The sequence below is a fragment of the Euleptes europaea genome, chromosome 17 (assembly GCF_029931775.1).
Source record: "Euleptes europaea isolate rEulEur1 chromosome 17, rEulEur1.hap1, whole genome shotgun sequence".
NCBI lineage: Eukaryota > Metazoa > Chordata > Lepidosauria > Squamata > Sphaerodactylidae > Euleptes > Euleptes europaea.
The window spans coordinates 44,228,222-44,250,071 of record NC_079328.1 but is presented as its reverse complement, the minus strand read 5'-3'; the positions used below and the strand labels follow the sequence as shown (position 1 = coordinate 44,250,071).

Genomic DNA, 21,850 nt, shown 5'->3' with positions numbered 1-21,850 from the left:
CAACTGGGTCTGATTCCACATGAACGGCGGAGGCTAATCTGGTGAACTGGATCAGTTTCCCTACTCCTACACACGAAGCCAGCTGGGTGACCTTGGGCAAGCTACAGATCTGTTAGAGCTCTCTCAGCCCCACCTACCTCACATGGTGTCTGTTGTGGGGAGGGGAAGGGGACTGTAAGCCAGTTTGATTCTTCCTTAATTGGTAGAGAAAGTCGGCATATAAAAGCCAACTCTTCTTCTTCAAGTCATTGGTCTAAAGGAAAGGGATTCTTGCTTTGTCCTTGAGCAGCACAAAAACCCCGATCATGCACGTTCCAAAATATTGTCGAAGGCTTTCACAGTCAGAGTTCATTGGTTCTTGTAGGTTATCCGGGCTGTGTGACCATGGTCTTGGTATTTTCTTTCCTGACGTTTCACCATTGAAATTCATAACATCAGCACAACTTTAACAGAAAAGAAGAGAGTTTAAGAATGAATAAGGCTTGGCTTCCTGTCCTGGAAACCTCCAGACTAACAAAGACTACAGTCAACAATAGCCATGCAGATTAGCTTTGGATTTCACACATTAACAGATCACTTCAGGATACAATGGTTCCATATTAACATACCACACCCTCATTAGCACATTATCTTGATATTTACAGGACAATGATTAGCACATTACCTTTGATACTTTTTGGAGGACAATGATTCAGCTCAAACCCAACCCCTTTCTGACTATATATTACTCTTCCTACACCCTTGACACTGAGAGACACTGTCCTTCAGTGTTACTCCTCTGAAGATGCCTGCCACAACTGCTGGCGAAACGTCAGGAAAGAAAATACCAAGACCACGGTCACACAGCCCGGATAACCTACAAGAACCAATGCACGTTCCAGTTTCTCACAAAGCTGATTTCAAATGTTTAGGTGGCACATAGGAAACACCTTTATGAGGCATTTCTGCATGAAAGTAGAGATGGCATGAAAACATGAAGCTGTTGAGTTGAGTTGAGCCACCTGTTTACCAAGGTCAGTGTTGCCTCCTCTGACTGGGGACTCTTTGAATTTTGGAGTGGGGGCGGCATGGTCACCTGCAGCAGAAAGGGAGGAACTGGAGCACAGCTGAACATAAGAAAAGCCCTGCTGGATCAGACCAAGGCCCGTCAAGTCCAGCAGTCTGTTCACACAGTGGCCAACCAGGGGCCTCTAGGAAGCCTACAAACAAGACGACTGGAGCAGCATTGTCCTGCCTATGTTCCAAAGAACCTAATATAATGGGCATGCTCCTCTGATCCTGGAGATAATAGGCATGCATCATGTCTATTTTGACTATCCATTTTGACTAGTAGCCATGGATAGCTCTCTCCTCCATGAACATGTCCACACCCTAATTAAAACCTTCCAAGTTGGCAGCCATCACAACATCCTAGGGCAGGGAGTTCCACAATTTACCGTAACTATGCCTTGTGGGAAGATGTACTTTCTTTTATCTGTTCTGAATCTTTACTTTCTTTTATCTGTTCTGAATCTTTCACCCTCCAGCTTCAGCAGATGACCCCGCGTTCTAGTATTAGAGGGATTAAAGGTAATTAAAGTATCTTATTCGTTGGTGTTCTACTTACATTATTTTTTAAAAAAAAATCAGTAGTATTTGGCAACACCCAACTGGTCATTAACAAAATCTTTTTGGACTGGTTAATTACACGGGCAGACCTGTTCTCAAACAGTTCAGTCATACATCTAAATAATCTTAATAAATGGTACACTCACACAGCTAAGAAGAATCTTCTTGATACAGAGATACACATGCTAATCTCTAAACATCAGGAAGCAAAAATTAAAATAAATAAAACACTAGCTAAAGTTACAGAGACAGGAAAAAAACCACTGTTACATTTTCAAATAAAAGAAAGAAATTAAGATGTCCTGAGGCTACCAATGAAACCACACAGGCATTCCCGTAGAGGAAGATCCAGCCTCTATCAATGTAATGGTTTTTAATAATAGAGAAACAGGAATAAACATCTAAAGAGCCTGTGCTGAATACTATGCAGAAAAACGCAAGATATCAGCTGTTTTGAATTAACATATTTTCAGCTAAATCAAGTCCTAGAAGTTTGTTTTCACAATCGTTTAGTGCAGTTCAGTTATTGAGTTACTTATAAGTGGGGCTATTTTAAAAAACTTGAAGCTTCAAGGGTAGTTTGAATTAAATCAGATAGACAGATGAACAACATATGAAACTGCCAACTTGGAGTGGACACGTTCATGGAGGATGCGGCTATCTATGGCTACTTGTCAAAATGAATACTAGTCATGATGCATACCTATTCTCTCCACTATCAGAGAAGCATACCTATTATATTAGGTGCTTTGGAACGCAGGCAGGACAATACTGCTGCAGTCGTCTTGTTTGTGCCTAGAGGCACCTAGTTGGCCACTGGGTGAACAGACTGCTGGCCTTGATGGACCTTGGTCTGATCCAGCTTGGCTTTTCTTATGTTCTTATGAAACTGCCTCGTACTGAGTCACTTGATTGGCTCAACCAGTACTTAAAGGTAAAGGCAGTCCCCTGTGAAAGCACCAGGTCATTCCTGACTAGGGTAGAACAGGCTTCCAGTAAGGAATCCTGTTTCTTAAACTTCATCAGCCACCCGTGCTTAGTCATGTGTCAATTCTCTTGCGATTACTGCAGCAATGTCTATAATTACAATCATATGATTATACTACTAAAGAATATTTTTAAAGGTAAAGGTCCCCTGTGCGAAGCAACGGGTCATTCCTGACCCATGGGGTGATGTCACATCTTGACATTTACTAGGTAGACTATGTTTACGGGGTGGTTTGCCATTGCCTTCTCCAGTCGTCTACACTGAACCCTCAGCAAGCTCATTTTACCGACCTCGAAAGGATGGAAGGCTGAGACAACCTTGAGCCGGCTACCTGAAACCGACTTCCGTTGGGATCGAACTCAGGTCATGACCAGAGCTTTTGACTGCAGTACTGCAGTTTACCACTCTGCACCACGGGGCTCTTAAACTTACCCCATCAAAAAATTCAACTGGTGATGCTTTTCGTGGTATGGAAATAGAGCGATGAGGGACTCCACCACTTCTTAAATTTCTGACTGGCTATAAAGCCCAGCACTATGACCACTACACAATGCTGCCCTTTCTCAAGGGAGCTCAGGAAAGCATTATTTTTGTCAGTAAGCCTGAGAGTTTGCTTTTAGGTTTTTGTGTAAATCTGTGAAGCAGCATCCCCCCCACCAGTTCAAGTTAACTTACAGTTTTCAGCCTTGAAGGGTAACTCATGAATCCGCGGCTTTATGCCCAGAATAAATCCAAGAGCAAATGGAACAGAGTTTGCAACAATTATACTTTGGGATGCTCAGAGGTGTCCTACATCATGACTTTTGAGGACAGGAATCAGAAGGTTTAGGAAAATCATGTATTGACCTATATAATCACTTATATAAAAGTTGCCTATAGCCTGTAACTTCTGAATCTCTCAGATCTAGAATTCAGCGGTATCTGCTTCTCCCCTTTTTTGGCAAAGCTCCGGGTAAAAAACTCTGAAACTCAATCTTTCTCTTTTCTAGCAGTCAACTTATGTAGAATGAGGATAACATGTATGCTTATACAGGATTTCTTTTCCTTTCCCTAGATTTAACAGCCGCTGGCTATCCATCAACAACTTCACACTTTAAAAAGGGGAGATGGAATTTAATTTTTCCTTGACACAATGAAGAAAAAAGTTGCCGCATCTCTCACGCAATTGACCGATCTATTTGACAGAACATAACGCAGTATCCGCTCCTCAGAAAACGCCTTTAGCTGTTTTATCCAGGGGGGTGATATATTTATTCCATGCAATATTATTTTGGGGACATGCTAAAACAATGTGGGCTAGGGAGTCTATTTGATCCGGGAAAAATGGGCATTTTAGTTCTTCTGCAATAATTTTATTGTATCAGCCTTGAGTCTCAGCTGGGACTAGGGCATTACGAACTTGTGGATTTCTAACCAGCAGAAATAGTCTGGCAAGGAGAAGGTACTGTTGAAGGGTATCTGGAAGAAGCTAGGTGAACATTTACAATATGCGTCCTTAAACACTAAGGACCGGCCCTCATTTAAGATCTTATTTTGTAATTGTTTACAGCTTGCTTTCCGAATAACTATTCCTTACAGCTTACAGTCGCTCTATTGGAAGGGGAAATATTTTGTTAGTCCAGGTGGACACAAAGGTATCTGAGATTAACACCTTTTGTTACCTGCGCTTACATTTTTTGTTTCTTTCCAGTGTATATCTATCACCTGAGGATACCCTTTGGGCATTTGATGAAGCAGACTCTAATAGTAATAATGCTAGTAATAATACTAGTAAAAATAATGCCACCAAAGTGTTTAGCCTTTCACATGCCACAAAGTACACACGCACGTTATTTTTGCTGAAACAGAGTAACATAGTTCAGACTATGCAGGCAGTAAAACGAATGTTTGCTTTGTTTGAATGTTTTGCTTTGTTTCCTCTAGCAAACTACAACCGGATCTGTAATGGAAACAAAATACGACTGAAGCTAAAACACAGGAAACTGCTCCGGACGGTTCACGAGCAACACTTGCTCTTTTCACCCGCCGGCGCCAAGCAAACACTTGCAAAGTAGCAGAAAAGAGCAAGAGTCCAGTAGCACCTTGCAAAGTAAACGAGAAGATGCTGCAGTTGCGTGCACGCTTGCCTGGTTGCAAGCCCCATTGAGCCCGGCGGGATTTACTTCGGAGTAAGCATGCACAGGATTGCACGCCTATGCAATTTGCTTGCAATTGGTGCAAGGAAAGAATCGTAGAAAAAAGGCGACCCGTTTTGCATCTGGGGGGAATACATGGCTGGGAGAGACCGTTGCAGCTTGGCTTTTTTTTATTATTATTATTATTATTTACCTTCGCCTCTTTCTCTCTCTCCCCAGCTCCTCTCCTCTTCATTTTGCCCCTGCGGCATGCACGAGCACCCGCCTCTTCCTCCCTGCCGAAGACTCCCCGCCTCCCAATCGTTTCTTTCCCGGCTCTGCCTTAAGGCAAGGACCCTGCGCTCCACGTTGGGACTACAACACCCGAGATGCACCGCGCCACCCCCCGGCCGAGGCAGGAAGGGAAAACCGGAAGCGCCTGTTTGTAGTCCGTAGCCGTATAGGGCGCTGCCTGGAAACGGCTCCGAGGGACTACGTCTCCCGTGAGGCCGTGCGGCGCAGCGGCCGCTCCGAGCGGGTCCCCTCGTTTCCGGCCTGCTGTCGGAAGTGGCTTCCTTGAGGGTAGCAACGGAGGTGGTTGCTAATGTACGATGCGGACGGGAGGTCGCCGAGGCTGTGAGTGAAATCGGGGGGGAAGGGAGGGGCTGTCGAGCTATATAATGTTATATTTTTAATCCGTCCCGCTCTTCTTCCAAGGAGTTCAGGGTGGAAGTGCATCCCTCTCCCCCCGCGTCCATTTGAGGCTCACAACAACCCTGCGAGGTAGGTGTAGTGGTTAGAGTTAGGGTTGCCCAGGAGGCATGGATAACATCTTGTGAGAACGCATTAAATAGGGGAAATGTTAAAGGCTATGATTTAATCTAATTCAATTGATCAATGTTGAAAGGATGAGGTATTCAATAATTATAGTTTATAGGATGATAATATGTCGTTTATAGAAATGATATAATGAATTAGAAAACAAATACAGAGGGGGTTATATAGATATTAATTTGATAGAGGAGGGGAAAGTCAATACTGATCAGGCTGATTAGTTTGAAATTGTTTTATTTTATGTGACTCTGAAGATGACAATATTGAAATTGAATGTGACTTAATAAGAAAATTTTAAAAAAATTTTAAAAAGAGTTAGGGTTGCCACCTCTGGGTTGGGAAATGCCTGGAGATTTTGGGGGCGGAGCCTGAGGATGGATGGGTTTGGGTTAGAGGAGAGGCATCCACGGGGTGTCATTAGGGATGCCATCCTCCAGGTGGTGGCTGGAGAGCTACTGCTGTGACAACATCCAGCCGATAGAGAGCAATTCACCTGGAGAAAAATGGCTGCTTTGGCAATTGGACTCTATGGCTCTCCAAACCCCGCCCTTCTCAGGCTCCACCCCCAAAATCTCCAGGTATTTCCCAACTTGGATCTGGCAACCCTAGGTATAATGCTGAAGAGCCCAGCTTCCAAACTGGACAGCCAAAATGTCTCTTGTTGTAACCTACCAAAGCAGAAGCATAGAGTTGGAAGGGACCACCAGGGTCATATAGTCCAACCCCCTGCACAATGCAGGATATTCACAACTATCTCCCTCCCATGCCCCCAGTGACCCCTACTCGGTGCCCTGAAGATGGGGGGGGGGGACTCTCCAGGATGTGTGACCAATCTGACCTGGAGGAAAATTGCTTCCTGACCCCAAGTCTGGAATCAGGTGTGAGATCAGATACATTCCTGGTGGATGTGATTCAGATCGAGCCAGCATGGTATAATGGTTAAGAGCGGTGCACTCTAATCTGGAGGGGCCGTGGCTCAGTGGTAGAGCCTCTGCTTGGTATGTAGAAGGTCCCAGGTTCAATCCCCGGCATCCCCAGTTAAAGGGACTAGGCAAGTAGGTGATGTGAAAGACCTCTGCCTGAGACCCTGGAGAGCTGCTGCCGGTCTGAGTAAACAATACTGACTTTGATGGACCAAGGGTCTGATTCAGTATAAGGCAGGTTTATATAAAAACCGGGTTGATTCCCCTCTTCTCCACATGAATGGCGGACTCTAATCTGGAGAACCGGGTTGGTTTCCCTACTCCACTTGGGTCAGTCACAGTTCTTTCTGGACTATCTCAGCCCCACCTACCTCACAAGGTGTCTGCTGTGGGGAGAGGAAGGGAAGGAGCTTGTAAGCCGGTTTGATTCTCCTTAAAAGGTAGAGAAAAATCGGCCGATCCTGCTCAGCTACTGAGATCTGGTGAGATCAGGCTACCTGGGACCATCCAGGCCAGGGCAGCTGTCATTTAATCTTATGCAGTTCACAATGCCCTCTTGTTTCTGCAGTTTAAGAGATAAATGGAGGGCAGGGCTCATCCGCGTTTTGTCACCAACAGCTCCACCATGTCTGCCACAGCCGATGAAACTGCAGAGGACCAGCCGGTGAAGGACGTGGGTCTCAATCGCCCTGCAAACCTCCAAGGTTTGTGCCAATTTTTGTTAACACTTTTCAATTTTCTTAGCTTTTTTTACTCGCCCAAAAGCTCAAGGAGACATGCGGTGTATCCTTCCGTTTTATCTTTCTGTTTTATCCTTTCAACAGCCATGGCCCAGCAAGTTTAATGGCAGAGAAACCACTAAAACTTGGGTCTCCCCAGCCCGGTCTGGAACTCTAGCCACTGCACCACACTGCCCCTCAAAAAAGAAAGACAGTTAATAAATATTTTAATGACTAAATACAAATTTCAAGAAACTTATCAGGCCAGATCCGAGAAGGCTTTTCAATTACTTTCTTTCTATTTCATTATTGTTGTTGCAAACTTAGTTTATAGCCCTTTTAACCAAACTGGGCAGCTAGTTTGTTCTCTTGGCTTGAAAGCCCCATAAGGGGTCGCCATAAGACGGCTGCGACTTGATGGCACTTTACACACACACATACACACACACACACACAGATCCTGATACACACAATGATGGTGTAATCAGAGTTCCAGAAGACAAGTCAGGAGATCCAGTTTGACAGAAGGCTGGCTGTCAAACCATAGCCGAGATAAAAGCAAAGGAAGCCTTGAAAGAAGAAACAGAGTTACATCATTGGTCCAAGAGGGAATGGAAGAAAGAAGGCCGGGATGGAAAGCCCAAATGGGTCCCTATGCACGTTCAGGCAAACCATTTCGTGCAATTCTGGGAAATTTTTTAACGTCCTTGCAAATCTCTATTTTAGGAGTTGCAAAGGTAACACTGCCTTCTTCAGTGCTGAGAGCCAGGATGTTACACTGGTTAAGAGCGGTAGACTCTAATCTGGAGAAACGGGTTTGATTCCCCACTCCTCCACATGAAGCCTGCTGGGTGACCTTGGTCTAGTCATGGTTCTCTCAGAACTCTCTCAGCCCCACGTACCTCAGAAGGTGTCTGTTGTGGGAGAGGAAGGGAAGTCGACTGTAAGCTGCTTTGAGAGTTTTTAAAAGTAGAGAAAAGTGGGGTATAAAATCCTCCTCCTTCTTCTCTGTTTTGCTCATTTTATGCACCCAATCATGCCTTCAAAAACCAAATCTGCATTGGCCGATTTTACGATGTTTAGGAATCCTGGGAACAGTTGGTGACTTGAATCTGCATTCTCCTTCTTTTGGGCAGAGTCCTCAATGGTCCAAAATGCGAAGGCTCGGCAGGCCGTGTCTCGAATCAGCCGGGAGGAGCTGGAGGACCGATACCTTCGCTTGCACGACGAGAATCTTTTGCTGAAGCAGCATGGGCGTAAACAAGAGGATAAAATTAAAAGGTCCGATTTCCATTTTCTGAAACGTCGCTTCTGCCGCAAATTAAAATTTGGGGAACCCCGGCTCTCAATCGATAAAGGATGGGAAGGGTTAGGCCGCAGCCTCCTCGTGCCTCTTGAGCAATTTGCCTTTTTGTAACCTCTTACGGACGAGCACTCTTGTGAACTGGGGGCACCGTACTGCGCCCGCTGTTTCAATGGGCTTTAACCTGCCTCATGTGCTACAACAACTGTTCTCTAAAGGAAACCTTCACATTCAGAGGCAGTAAACCCTCTGATTCCCAGTACCAGGAGGGAACATCAGGGGAAGGCCTCGGCTTCTATCCCCTGTTGTTGGCCCTCCAGACGAACTGGTTGGCCATTGTGTGAGACGGGATGCTGGACTAGATGGAGCACTGGTCTAATCCAGCAGGGCTCTCCTTATGCTCTAATGAAGGCCTCGGCCTCTATGCCCTGTTGTTGGACCTTCAGAGGCATTGGTTGGCCACGGTGTGAGATGAGATGCTGGACTAGATGGACCACTGGTCTGATCCAGCAGGGCTCTTCTTATGTTCTAATGAAGGCCTCAGCCTCTATGCCCTGTTGTTGGACCTCCAAGGGGAACTGGTTGACCATTGTGTGAGATGGGATGCTGGATTAGATGGACCACTGGTCTGATCCAACAGGGCTCTTCTTACGTTCTAATGAAGGCCTCGGCCTTTGTGCCCTGTTGTTGGACCTCCAGGGGAACTGGTTGGCCATTGTGTGAAATGGGATGCTGGACGAGATGGACCGCTGGTCTGATCCAGCAAGCACTCTTCTTATGCTCTAATGAAGGCCTCGGCCTCTATGCCCTGTTGCCGGACTTCCAGAAAAACTGGTTGGCCACTGTATGAGGCAGGATGCTAGAGTAGATGGACCACCGGTCTGATCCAACAGGGCCCTTCTTATGTTCTAATGAAGGCCTCAGCCTCCATGCCCTGTTGTTGGATTCCAGAAGAACTGGTTGGCCACTGTGTTAGACAGGATGCTGGACTAGGTGGACTACTGGTCTGATCCAGCAGCTCTCTTCTTATGTCCTCTACGAGAGGTTCCTTTGCAGGGTAGACTTCTGCATTTCCAACTGCCCGTTTGGAAGCTAGTTTGCCGGCAAGCGCCTTGTTCAGTGACATCTCAAAGTTCTTAATGCCGCCACCCCACCCACATATGCACTTCTGTTCTTTTAAATAATAAAAAAAGCTTCTGAGAATAACTTGTTTAAAAGGAAACCCTTTTAAATGGATGAAGTGTGCCTATGTTTTCGGTCTCCTGTCTGGACCTCGGGGGGGGGGCATGAGGGGAAAGACTCCCTATAAACCAGATACAGCTCCTGAAGATGTGCGACCAATTTTGTAAAGCCTTGAACTTCTCTCCTCCATCAAAGCCACCTTTTCTTTCTTTGCATGCCAAGAACCTCCCCAGCTCCCCCCCACCACTTGCATCCCCATTCGTGCTGGAAGTGTTTTCTGTTCTCGTCTATTACGTCACCTCCCCGTGCCCTTCTGCATCTTTTGTTCTGGCCTCCCCGTGTTTATCAAAACTCAGGGAAATCAAAGGTACGACCCTAAGGATGCCAAAAGCGGGGTGTGTGTGTGGGGGGGAAGCTTGTATCCTTTTTAAAACGAGATGAAAAACCATGCCTTCTGCATCCAATTATATCCCCCGGCTAACTGTTAAACCCTCTCTTAAGCGCCTGGGTATTATTTGCAGAGCGTAAGCCGTCGCAAGGTGACACCCGCTGTTAAGGGGCTGCCTCGGTGCGTGGCCACCTACTCGTTTTGAGACCCGAAATGCGCTTTTGTGCTGTCGCGCTAAAACTGGGAGCTCAACATCAACGGCATGTGTTACATATTGTAAGCATGCGCCCGGGTAGCTTAATCCTCAGATGGCGCGGCGTTTTTTTTTTATATATATATATATAGGTGGCCCCACCACATCCCCAATCTGTAACTATACTTAACAGCAGGACCAAGTTCCTCGGGAAGGTCACGCGTTCCAAATTTTGAGCAGCATATGGAGTAAATATGCGTCCCTCTTTGCTAAACCTTAAATGATAAGCCGTAGGAAACTGTTATTTGTCAGTGCTATAAAGCAGATTGCTACCCAGTGGTTTCAATTATCTTCAAAGGGTCCTTCACAGGCAGTAACAGTTATATCAAAACCTGAAATTTATTATTCAGGTTCTGTTCTGAAGTCTTCACAGCGATTAGGTTCCTTTCAACAGAGTCCTTTTTATGCTGACTTTTTTTTGGTATTTTTCACCCCCACACCCCTTCTATATTCTCTCCCTCCTCCCCAGAATGGCCACCAAGCTAATCCGGCTGGTTAACGACAAGAAAAGAGCCGAGCAGATTGGTGGCGGCCCCAAGCGGCTGGGCCAGGACGTGGAGATGGAGGAAATGATCGAGGAGCTGCACGAAAAGGTGCGGGACCTGGAGAAGCAGAATGACGGCCTCCGCAACCGGCTCATCTCCACCAAGCAGCAGCTGCAGTTGCAGGGGCACCGGCAGCCCCCCTACGGTTACGTCCAGGCCCGCGTCAACACCGGCCTCAGGAAGGCCAACGAGGGCGCCGGAGTCCAGGAGCGCGCCAAGAAAGGTACACAGTTAAGGCACCCCTTTCGAAACAGGTAGAATCATAGAGTTGGAAGGGACCACCAGGGCCATCTAGTCCAACCCTCTGCACAATACAGGAAATTCACAACTACCTCCCCCCCACACCCCCAGTGACCCCTACTCCATGCCCAGAAAATGGCCAAGGTGCCCTCCCTCTCATGAACTGCCTAAGGTCATAGAATCAGTATTGCTGACAGATGGCCATCTAGCCTCTGCTTAAAAACCTCCGGGGAAGGAGAGCTCATCACCTCCTGAGGAAGCCTGTTCCGCTGAGGAACCGCTCTGACTGTTAGAAAATTCTTCCTAATGTCTAGACGGTGGTCTGACAAACAGGACTGTGGTTCTGGACAGAAAGCCAGCGTGCACCGGATCATCAAAGAGTAGGGCTGTCAGCTCCAGGTTGGGAAATACCTGGAGGATTTGGGGGGCAGAGCCTGAGGAGGGCGGGGTTTGTAGAGTGGAAGGACTTCAATGCCATAGAGTCCAATTGCCAAAGTGGCCGTTTTCTCTAGGTAAACTGATGTCTATCGGGTGGAGATCAGTTGTAAGAGATCTCCAGCCACCACCTGGAGGTTGGCCACCCTGTCGAAGAGATGGGCAAGCTGTCGGGCATCCCTGGGTGAGGCATGCAGGAGGTCCTGCTCATTTTAATTTTTGCCCTGAACCCGGATGGCCCCGACTAGCCCGATCTCCTCGGAAATCGGAAGCTAAGCGAGGTCAGCTCTGGTTGGTATCTGAATGTGACACCACCAAGGAGGTTCTGCGTTTCTATGCAGAGGCAGGCAATGGCAAACCTCCTCTGTTGGTTTCTTGCCTTGAAAAGCCCTACGGGGTTGCCATGAGTCATCTGCGACTTGACAGCACTCTACACGCAGACACCATTTCCTCCCAGCGTTCAACACCAGCACAATATGATGAAAGGCATAAAGCAAAAAACGTCAAACGGTGGTTCAACAAACAGTCCCAAATCAACCAAATTCATGTCCCCCTCCCCCCGCAAAAAAAATACAGGCTTTACACAAAGCAGCCAGAGTTGAACATTTCAAGGTGGATTGTTTCATAGCCCAGGGGCCATTGTGGCTAAGGCCCTGCTTCTTGCTGTCATAGTTCTAGTCTCTTGTGTCTGTAATAGGGCTCAGTCTCCTGGCCCAGACAAGTCAGCAGATCCAACTGTGCCTGGATTCAGATGAACACATGAAGCTGCCTTATACTGAATCAGGCCCTTGGTCCATCAAAGTCAGTACTGCCTACTCAGACAAGCCGTGGCTCTCCAGGGTCTCAGGCAGAGCTCTTTCACATCACCTATTTGCCTAGTCCCTTTAACTGGAGATGCTGGGGATTGAACCTGGGACCGTCTAAATGCCAAGCAGATGCTCTACCACTGAGCCACAGCCCCTCCCTAGCCCCTCCCAGTTGAGAGACTCCCTAACTGCACTTTCCACTTGTCCTCCATGAAGCAAGCAGGGGATATTTAGGCTCCTCTCTGTAGTGTCCACATCTAGCTCTGCTGAGACTCTCCTCCTTGAAAAATTAGTGTTAAATTGTCATTTATTATTTGTATGTGTTTTTTGCTTCTTGTGAGCTGCTTTGGGAGAAAGTTTGGCTGAAAAGCAGGATTTTTAAAAAAATCACAACTGTAATATTGGTAGTAGCTGTCCCTCAGAGGGGCAGATCTCCACAGCCAGCAGGTGATGACAACACTGCCTGAAGGGGGTTTCTCTTCAGCACCCTGGATCTTCCCTATCCTTGATCCTGCCAGGGAAGCCCATACATGTCTTTTTTTTTTTTTTCAATTGCCCTTCCCTTCTTACCACCCTGGGGACCTTCTGCTTGCAAACCTCACATTTTACCAGTGGGGTTTTCTCATCTGGGATGAGAAGGGATCATTTGGATTGGGGGTTGAGGGAAGCTATTTCTCCAGGAGGCTGCTTTATAACTTCCAGGTCTGTTTTTCAGTGGTGAAAGGAAAAGCTTGCTCACTTCTGAAGGTATTGGGCAAGGAATTGAGATTAAAATGCATGTACCTCCAGCCTCGCGCCTGATTGTTGGTCTCATGAGGCAGGATTCCCTAGCTCCAGGAAAGTAATACGCAAGCACAATCCTTGGCTGTTTCCATCTGAAAGAGGCAGGGGGTTGTCATAATGCCTTCCCCCATAATTCATCTGCAAAAATATGACCTCTTAATATTGATAAGAGAACCTATTCTACCCTGTGCCCTAATTTAGACTCCCGGGTGCCCACATACCATCAGCCCAGAGGGCATGGTCATGCTTGGTACATGTGATGACCATAACCGGGCTGTTTTACCTACTTGTCTTCACTTATGCTTAAATCAGCGCAATGTCCATAATATCCTTTCTTTGTTTCTCCTCCCCTTTTAGGCATGAGATTGCAGGATGTCGACATCAGATCTCTGAAATCTCCCCAAGCCTTACCCCCTAGATATGGACAAAACTTACTCGATGAAGCGAGAGAAGAGATAAGGAATCTGTATGTCTCTTCTATATTTCTTGTGGGGGGGGGGGTTTCCTCCAAGTAGCCAGAAAGGGATACTCATACAGCTTGAGTATCCCTTATCCGGACATTCGATATCCGGACTGACCTGAAAACCAGACTTTTTGAGCTGGCATGCAGGCATTACTCACAGGCCCTCAGCAGCACACCATTTTGCTTTCTGATGGTTCAATGTACACGAAATGGGCTGTCGTATAGAGGGGGGTTCCAAGTTGTTTTCTGTTACCCCAGAAGGTCGGACCAGAACCAACGGGTTGAAATTAAATGAAAAGAGTTTCCGTCTAGACATTAGGAAGAATTTTCTAACAGTTAGAGCGGTTCCTCGGTGGAACAGGCTTCCTCGGGAGATGGTGAGCTCTCCTTCCCTGGAGGTTTTTTAAGCAGAGGCTAGATGGCCATCTGTCAGCAGTGCTGATTCTATGACCATAGGCAGGTCCCTTCCAACTCTATGATTCTATGATTAAAAATACTGTTATAAATAATATTTATAAAACATAAATGAATTTCGTTTTTAGACTTGGGTCCCATCCCAAAGATATTATGCATATGCATATGTTCCAAAATATGGGAAGATCCGAAATACAAACCACTTCTGGACCCAAGAAGTCCGGATAAGGGATACTTAACCTGAGTAGTGTTGTCAGCATCTAGGCAAAGTTGCAAATGAACTGTGCAAGCCCAATTAAACTGGGCTTTCTCTTTCAGTGAACTATGGCCAATGACTATCTCTGTGTGTGTTGTGTGTGTTTACATCTCACGTACTGGGATGAGCAGATACGTCTTACACTTCCTTACACATGAATACCTACTTTTGTACTAAGCCTGGCTCCCATTTAACAGTCCCAATCTATGAGTTGGATCCAGGCTTTTTATTTATTTATTTACATTTATTTATAGTCCACCTTTCTTCCAGGGACTCCAGTGGATTACGCCGAGGGAGTTGATACAACACAAAATGGGACATTCAATAAACAATGCATTAATATTGTAGAAGTCACATGAGCACACATGAAGCTGCCTTATACTGAATCAGACCCTTGGTCCATCAAAGTCAGTATTGTCTACTCAGACCGGCAGTGGCTCTCAGGGTCTTTCACATCACCTTACTCGCCTAGTCCCTTCAACTGGAGATGCCGGGGATTGAGCCTGGGACCTTCTGCATGCCATGCAGAGGCTCTACCACTGAGCCATGGCCCCTCCCCTGGCATCGTTCAGAAATCAAAGACAGAACTGAAGCGTAGCATAAACATTAAGTGGCACAAAAATTACATAGAAGGATCCTACTTACAGTAAGTTATAGACAGCAGTATAGGCCACAGTCCCTAATCATTTGTCCAAGTAAGTTTCTGAACCAATTTGTACAGTGCAGCCCTGTTACCTGTGTGGGAAAGCCCTCTTGAATAATTCCACAGGTGCTCAAAAAGAGGAGGTGGTGAGCTCTCCTTCTCTGGAGGTTTTAAGAAGAGGCTAGATGGCCATTTGTCAGCAATGCTGATTCTATTACCTTAGGCAGATGATGAGAGGAAGGGCATCTTGGCCATCTTCTGGGCATGGAGGTCACTGGGATGTTTGGGAGGGAGGTAGTCCTGCATTGCGCAGGGGTTGGACTAGACGACCCTGGTGGTCCCTTCCAGCTCTATGATTCTAAAGTTGGGGACCCCTGCATTAGTACATGCTGGACTTCTAAGAGAGCTGTTTTCAGTCTCAATTATAAATGGTTGTTTATTAGCCAGATGCAAGGTCATCCCGGGACAAAATTCTAATACTTCTGTCCTCAAGAACACCACGGCAGCTTGCCTTGGGTGGTGGAGTTATAATATGTAATCAAATTACAAGAACAGCGGTAATGAACCACTCACACCCAACTCTAGTGAGCGTTATCGAGAGAGAAACTCCATGGTTTCAGTGTCAGTTCCGGACACCTGCGTTGGCCCCCTTACACAGAAAACTTAGAAACCCCAACTCTAAAGACCATCTATCTTCTCGTTCACGTAATCAGTACCAAATGTGGACAACTCGCAAAAAACCTTTATAGTGGGAGAGTTGTGCTCTAAACACAACATGAAACCAGCCCCCCATTAACTCAGTGGAGCAAATGTGTAACTGCTTTAGGAAGAAACGTTTAACAACTGGGTGTTGTGTGTGAAAGTTGGAGAATGGTTTGGGGGGCACCGGGTTGCCGCATACAATCAGCCAGATTTCAGCTTCGCCCTTTTACTATCAACCCATCATCAATGCAACAGTTCTTCAATCTCTGCCCCATAGCGTTATTTCCTTTTATTGAGAAATTCTGCTGTTAAATAGGGTTCTTTTATCATGATGCACATAAATTCATTAATTCATGTCGTTGTATTCCCTATTATGGGTGTGAAAGCTGGACATTGAAGAAAGATGATAGGAAGAAAGTAGAATCTTTTGAAATGTGGTGTTGGAGGAGAGTGTTACGGATACTGTGGATGGCCAAAACAACAAATCAGTGGATTATAGATCAAATTAAGCCTGAACTGACCTAGAAGCTCAAATCACTAAACTGAGGCTATCGTATTTTGGTCACATTATGAGAAGACAAGAGTCACTGGAGAAGACTGTCATGCTAGGAAAAGTTGAGGGCAGCAGGAAAAGAGGAAGACCCAACAAGAGATGGATTGACTCAATAAAGGAAGCCACAGCCTTCAATTTGCAAGATCTGAGCAAGGCTATCAAATATAGGACATTTTGGAGGACTTTGATTCACAGGGTATCCATGAGTCGGAAGTGACTTGACGGCACTTCACACACACATATAAATTCACCATTTTGAATTGATACAGCAATGTTTAATAGTCTGTGGTATCCTCAGCATCTTTGACCATTTCTTCCAGTGACTTAGGGTGGCTTCAACAAGATTGTTTAGACTCGAGTCCACTAGCACCTTTGAGACCAACAAGGGTTTCAGGGCATGAGCTTTCGAGAGTCAAAGCTCCCCTCGTCAGACATGAGTAGGAATGGAGATCTCCGAGTCTTCTTCTCACAGTCAGACGGTGGGAGGGGTGGTCATAATGCTTGTAAAGGATGCAGAGGCGCAGAGCATATTATAGTCAGGTTAATAAGATCAGAGGGGAGACGCTTGGGGGCAGTAGGATCAGCTGTGATCTTTGGAAGAATAATTCCATTCTGACTCTGTGTAGGACTCACAGCCACCTTTAGTTCTATTTTCCTTCTGTTTTGTGGGGGGTGGGGCTGGGTATCTAGTGCACTCAAAGGGCTTTGAACATTGCTTTCTTGGCTTGCAGAGAGAACGTGGTTGAATCGCAAAGGGCGCACAATGAGGAGTTGGAGCGGGTGGTGGAAGCACTCGGAAGTGAAATCAGGAAGAAGGAAGAGGAGTTTGAAGAATCTCTCCTGCAGCTGAAGGAGCAGCAAGCGACAGGTCAACGGTATGATGAAAACCAAACAGAGAAGGCTTTCCTGTGTCGAAGTTACAATGGCTTTTGGTTACCTGGAAGTGTTAGTGTCAGACTGGGCCAGGGGTCCCCCATGTGGTGCGTGTAGGTGCCATGGCAACCGCCAACACCTTTCCCGGTGCTGCCGAGTGTTTTTAGAAAGTGGGTGGGGCCAGGCAGTGCTTTCACCCAGCAGCATTTCTGGTTGGCCATTAAAGATCTATCTGATTGGCCGTGTAGATTTTTTTTTAGTTGCTTCAGCATCTATTTCCACTACAGCACAATGATCTTCACTGAATGACCGTCAGTGAGCTACCTTTATGCAAGAAAAAAGGCATCCTGATAAACAGAGCTTCTTTCTGAAATGTTGAAGTTACTGTTAAAGCTATGCATTAAATTCATTCCCTTTCAGTTTGTGGTTGGCTCTGCCTCTTGTGGTTGCCATTTTGTGGCTGCATCACCACGCTGTGTCAGAATGTCAAAGGTGCCCACAGGCTTACAAAGGTTGGCCCCTGGATTAGGCCTTGGGGGACCTGGGTTCAAAATCCTCAGGCATGCTCACCTATGAATGACTTTGGGCCAGGTTTTCTCTTTCTTAGCCTAACCTACCTTAAAGGATGGGTTGTTAAGAATGAAATTGAGGAGGTGATAATCACAGGCATCATCTTGAGCTTCTTGGGGGCTCAAGCACCTAATATAATAGGCATTCTCCTCGGATACTGGAGAGAATAGGTGTGGATCATGACTAGTATCCATTATAACTAGTAGCCATGAATACCCCTCTCCTCCATGAACATATTGCAGGGTGTTAGTCCCAGAGGCTGCTTAATGGCAGGTTTCTGGGTCAGAACCATTCAGATCATGGGCATGGGGAAGCAAAGAGGGAACACTGCATGTTCTTGACCACAGTGGTTTAATTGTTTCCCCCCAAGTACCTAGAAAGTGTGGGATATTTTGTCTTCATAGTCCATTTATTCCGGGCTGTTTCCCTCGCGGTCACCCTTCCGACTGCCACGGTGCTTCGTTTTAATTATGCATGCCTTTCCCAACCGTCAGAGGTCGCCTAGCTCTTCCTGCGTGTTTTGCCCATGTTTTCCAGGTGCTGTTTTAGTGAAAATCCGGAAAACATGGGCAAAACACCAGAAACGTGTGGGGAGAATGGGGCGACCTCTGACGGTCGGGAAAGGCATGCATAATCAAAACGAACCGCCGGAGTAGTCGGTGGGGGTGACCGCAAGGAAACAGCCCTCCATAAATGACCGTAGCTGCCAGAATTAAGCTGTTAAAATCCAAAGCTTTTAGTTTCCCTGACTTTGCAAGGTTGACACGGGTGATAAACACCTACCAAATTGATACATGTCAGACGGAGATTTGGAAGCTGTCGAGCATAATGGTTAGCGTTGATCGTCGGACGCCCTGGAGCCTCCATCTGCAAGCCATAAATGTCACTGGTGCTCCTTTTCTTTTAAAAGTAAGGGAGGTAGGGAGAGAAATTCCCATAAAACTTCTTTGAAGCCATCCCTACCGTTTGTTTGATGTGAGGAACTAGATTAATAAAATAACCCACAAAATTGCATTAGGTTTTTTCGGTGTGTCGCATCAGGCAGAGATGCTGTTTCGGATTGCTCTTTCTTTCCCAGGGAATGTTAAATCTGCTTCTTGGGCTGGTTTCTTGTTTTGTAAGCTTTTTAATCTCCTTCATAAGAACAGTTGCCTGGGCGGTGCCAAAACATAATGGAGTTCGAGATTCTAAATAATAATAATAATAAAATATTTCAAATCTTCAGCTGATTTACAGGCATCGAAGCTTTGTTGTCTGGTTCCAACAGAGCAGTGGGACAATTTTTTTCCAGTAACAGATAAGTATTGGAACAGAAGCAATGAAGTATAAAATTCTGTTCTGATATTTATCACGTTTTATACAGTATTAAAATCAATTCGGGGTATTGCTTTTAAAATGTTCTGCTTGGACTGCATGCACTGAAACAGTAACTTATGAGGTCATTTGGTGCCATTTGCAGGACATACTTTTCAAAGCACATCTGCATTGAGCTCTGTGATGACTTTTAACAAAGTTAAATAGTTTGTGTGTGTTTTTCCCAATTGAAGCTCAGTAGGGAAAACACGTAACAGGATCTCAACCGTACGAAATTTCATTCAAGATGGTAAGCATTAAGGTGGCATCTGAAACGTATTTGACTGGCAGTCATGGGGCATTATCTGTGTAAAATGCTAAGTCACTTTCCTTGGGAATACTTGAAGAATAAGTTCCAGGAGGAAACTCCAGTCAGTAATAATTACGCTACACTACAGGGTTTGGAAGGAAGTGGCTAGACGGCAAAAAAAAAATTATCAGTCGACTGTGAGTTCCATTCACAGCAGCATTCCCAAAGTTTGATAGAGTAAAGTGATATGTCCAAATAAAGAGTAACATTGAAGTATCCTTCTCGAGTAAAACCTGGAAATATTTAACGCTCTACAATATTAATTTTTGGAACAGAAATTGTTGGCTATTACACGCTGTCCTCTCCCTAAACCGTGTTTTGGAATTAAGAAGCCATGACAAACCAATTTTCAAGGGGTTTAAGCTTTTCAAGGCACAACTAACAAGGCTAGTGATATTGTACCTTAAAGCTCACCATGACACACACTCACTCACTCTCTCTCTCTCAAATATATTCTTTTGAAGGTTAAGCATTCGGGAAAATGTTGAACTGATCAGACTCAACAAACAGTTGGTGGAGAAGAGCAATGCGTTGGCTGCAGTGGAAGAAAAATTGCTTCAGCTTCAGGAGGTATGGAAAGAGAATGTGGAATCCCGGGCATGTATATTAGGAAGGAAATCCCGTGGAGTTAGATCCAGTGTCTCCTCTTGCAGTAAGTGAAGAGTCTTTCTCTGATGGAAGGAAGCCCCCAGGTATCCTTGGATCCCAACCCATTGAACCTCAGGTGTTGAGAGTGATGCTTCCTTCGTACTCCACCAAAGTACAAATCGCGTCTACACCTAAAATGCCGTTCAATGAGGCAAGTGCATATGACATTTACATTACGTAAACATACAGTGCATTCCTGAGCTCTAAGGGCAAAAGCCCTTAGGAGGCCAGGGAGGCACAGCACCGGCGTCTCGCACTGGCGCCCGGCCTACTTACACCGGCATTAGTGGTCCCAATGCCAGCATGAAGGCCCAGACGCCGGGCACTGCCATGGCAGCACCACCCCGGGACACCCACAGGCCTTTTGGCGGCATCCCAACAGCATCAAAGGCCGTGCCAGCATCCTGGGGCACCCCGGCATCCCAGGAGGTGTTCCCAGGGTGTTCCGGCGCCGGACTGGGGTAGAGCATCTGCTTGGCATGCAGAAGGTCCCAGGTTCAGTCCCCATCTCCAGTTAAAGGGACTAGGCAAGTAGGTGATATGAAAGACCTCTACCTAAGACCCTGGAGAACCACTGCCAGTCTGAGTAGACAATACTGACTTTGATGGACCAAGGGTTTGATTCAGTAGAAGGCAGCTTCATGCAATCATGTAGGAGCCGCCATTAGGCGGCCTCCACAGCCCTTTTGGGCTAAAAATGCCCCTTTTATTTTTTGGCAAGATACTATGAGGGTTGCACGGATTTTCCCTGGCACAGGCATTCCTCTCAGGAATGCACTGATAGTCTGCCCAGTAAATGTCAGGATGTGACGTCACCCCATGGGTCAGTAATGACTCGGTGCTTGCACAGGGGACCACCTTTACCTTTTTTTAAAATACAAGCAGTCATTTAAAAAAAAAAGTTAAGCACAGCTGAACGATGTCAACTGTCACAAAACAGAGCATTCCAGTCAAAAACATGCCGATTAATTTTTTTAAAAAAATCTGTGGGTAGAATTAGGAACATAAATGAAACATCGACTGGTGGGTTAGCAGCAAAATGACAAAAGCCATATTGGCATATTTGTGGTCAGGGTTCATTTTTGCTTGCTACTGTAGCGTTTTTGGTCAGCGTGTCCAAACCACAGGAACCACAGCAAAATTCTTTAATTGCTAAACAGATGTCTGTCTTGGTCTTTCTCATCCCAGTTGAACTGGGAGGGGTTAGCAATTCCAGAGAGAGCGGGGCGGGGGAGATGGAGGAGGAACTCTTCCCCACCTTCTGATTCTCCATGCCTGACAGCATTGTGTCAAACCCGCGACAACAGCATCTCCTGTCGACTGAACCAAGACTACACTTTAACAGTGTACTCCTTCCAGTCTAAGCCCCTTCGTTTCAATAAGATTAGACTGGAGTAACTCTGCACAAGATTTCACTGTAAATGTTGTTGGGAGAACCCCGTTAGACTCCCAAGGCACGTCCGACTGCCAGGAAACAGGTCATTTATGCGTGGGAGTTTTACCTGAGGTTCGTTGCTCGCTGGACCCACATTTTCCTGTTGGGCGTTTACACACCAGCAGTCTCCAAACTTAAATCAAGTCCTTGCCCCTTTAAATGCTGCTTCATAATTGGCTGTAGTGAGAGAAAATCCCCCCAACCCAGTTGCTGTATAAAAAACATTTTAAGACAAAAAACAAAAACAAACAGAGCAATCTGAAAGTGGGGGGAGAAATCCAAGCCTCGGTTTTAAAAGGCCTTTCTTCTGCTCAGAAAGAGCTCTGAGGAAGTATTTGAATCCCTGCCTCTGGACATGTTGCTTTGTAATTGGCTGCGAGGGAAACTAAACTTGCATGTCCCGCACTTTGTCTTTTGCACAGAGATTTCACCTTGCTGAGCTCAGGGGAGAGGCCAGAATCAGGTTAACAGAGGGAACAGGAAGGTACGGGATCTGTGAGGGCTGGCAG

The 21,850-nt window shown here is 46.0% G+C and overlaps 2 protein-coding genes across 2 annotated transcripts in view; one reads left to right on the top strand and one right to left on the bottom strand.

Annotated features, from left to right (window-relative positions):
* Positions 1-4,991, bottom strand: part of FTO (FTO alpha-ketoglutarate dependent dioxygenase) — a 265,813-nt gene extending 260,822 nt beyond the window's left edge. Inside the window, exon 1 of the mRNA XM_056862878.1 lies at positions 4,925-4,991. Within this exon, the coding sequence (XP_056718856.1) occupies positions 4,925-4,966 (42 nt within the window). The 5' untranslated portion in view covers positions 4,967-4,991. The remainder of the gene's footprint in view (positions 1-4,924) is intronic.
* A 2,101-nt stretch (positions 4,992-7,092) lies between these two features.
* RPGRIP1L (RPGRIP1 like) overlaps positions 7,093-21,850 on the top strand; it is an 80,238-nt gene continuing 65,480 nt past the window's right edge. The window contains exons 1-6 of the mRNA XM_056862877.1: positions 7,093-7,171; positions 8,323-8,467; positions 10,782-11,080; positions 13,479-13,587; positions 16,884-17,027; positions 19,723-19,828. Of these exons, the coding sequence (XP_056718855.1) occupies positions 7,093-7,171; positions 8,323-8,467; positions 10,782-11,080; positions 13,479-13,587; positions 16,884-17,027; positions 19,723-19,828 (882 nt within the window). The remainder of the gene's footprint in view (positions 7,172-8,322; positions 8,468-10,781; positions 11,081-13,478; positions 13,588-16,883; positions 17,028-19,722; positions 19,829-21,850) is intronic.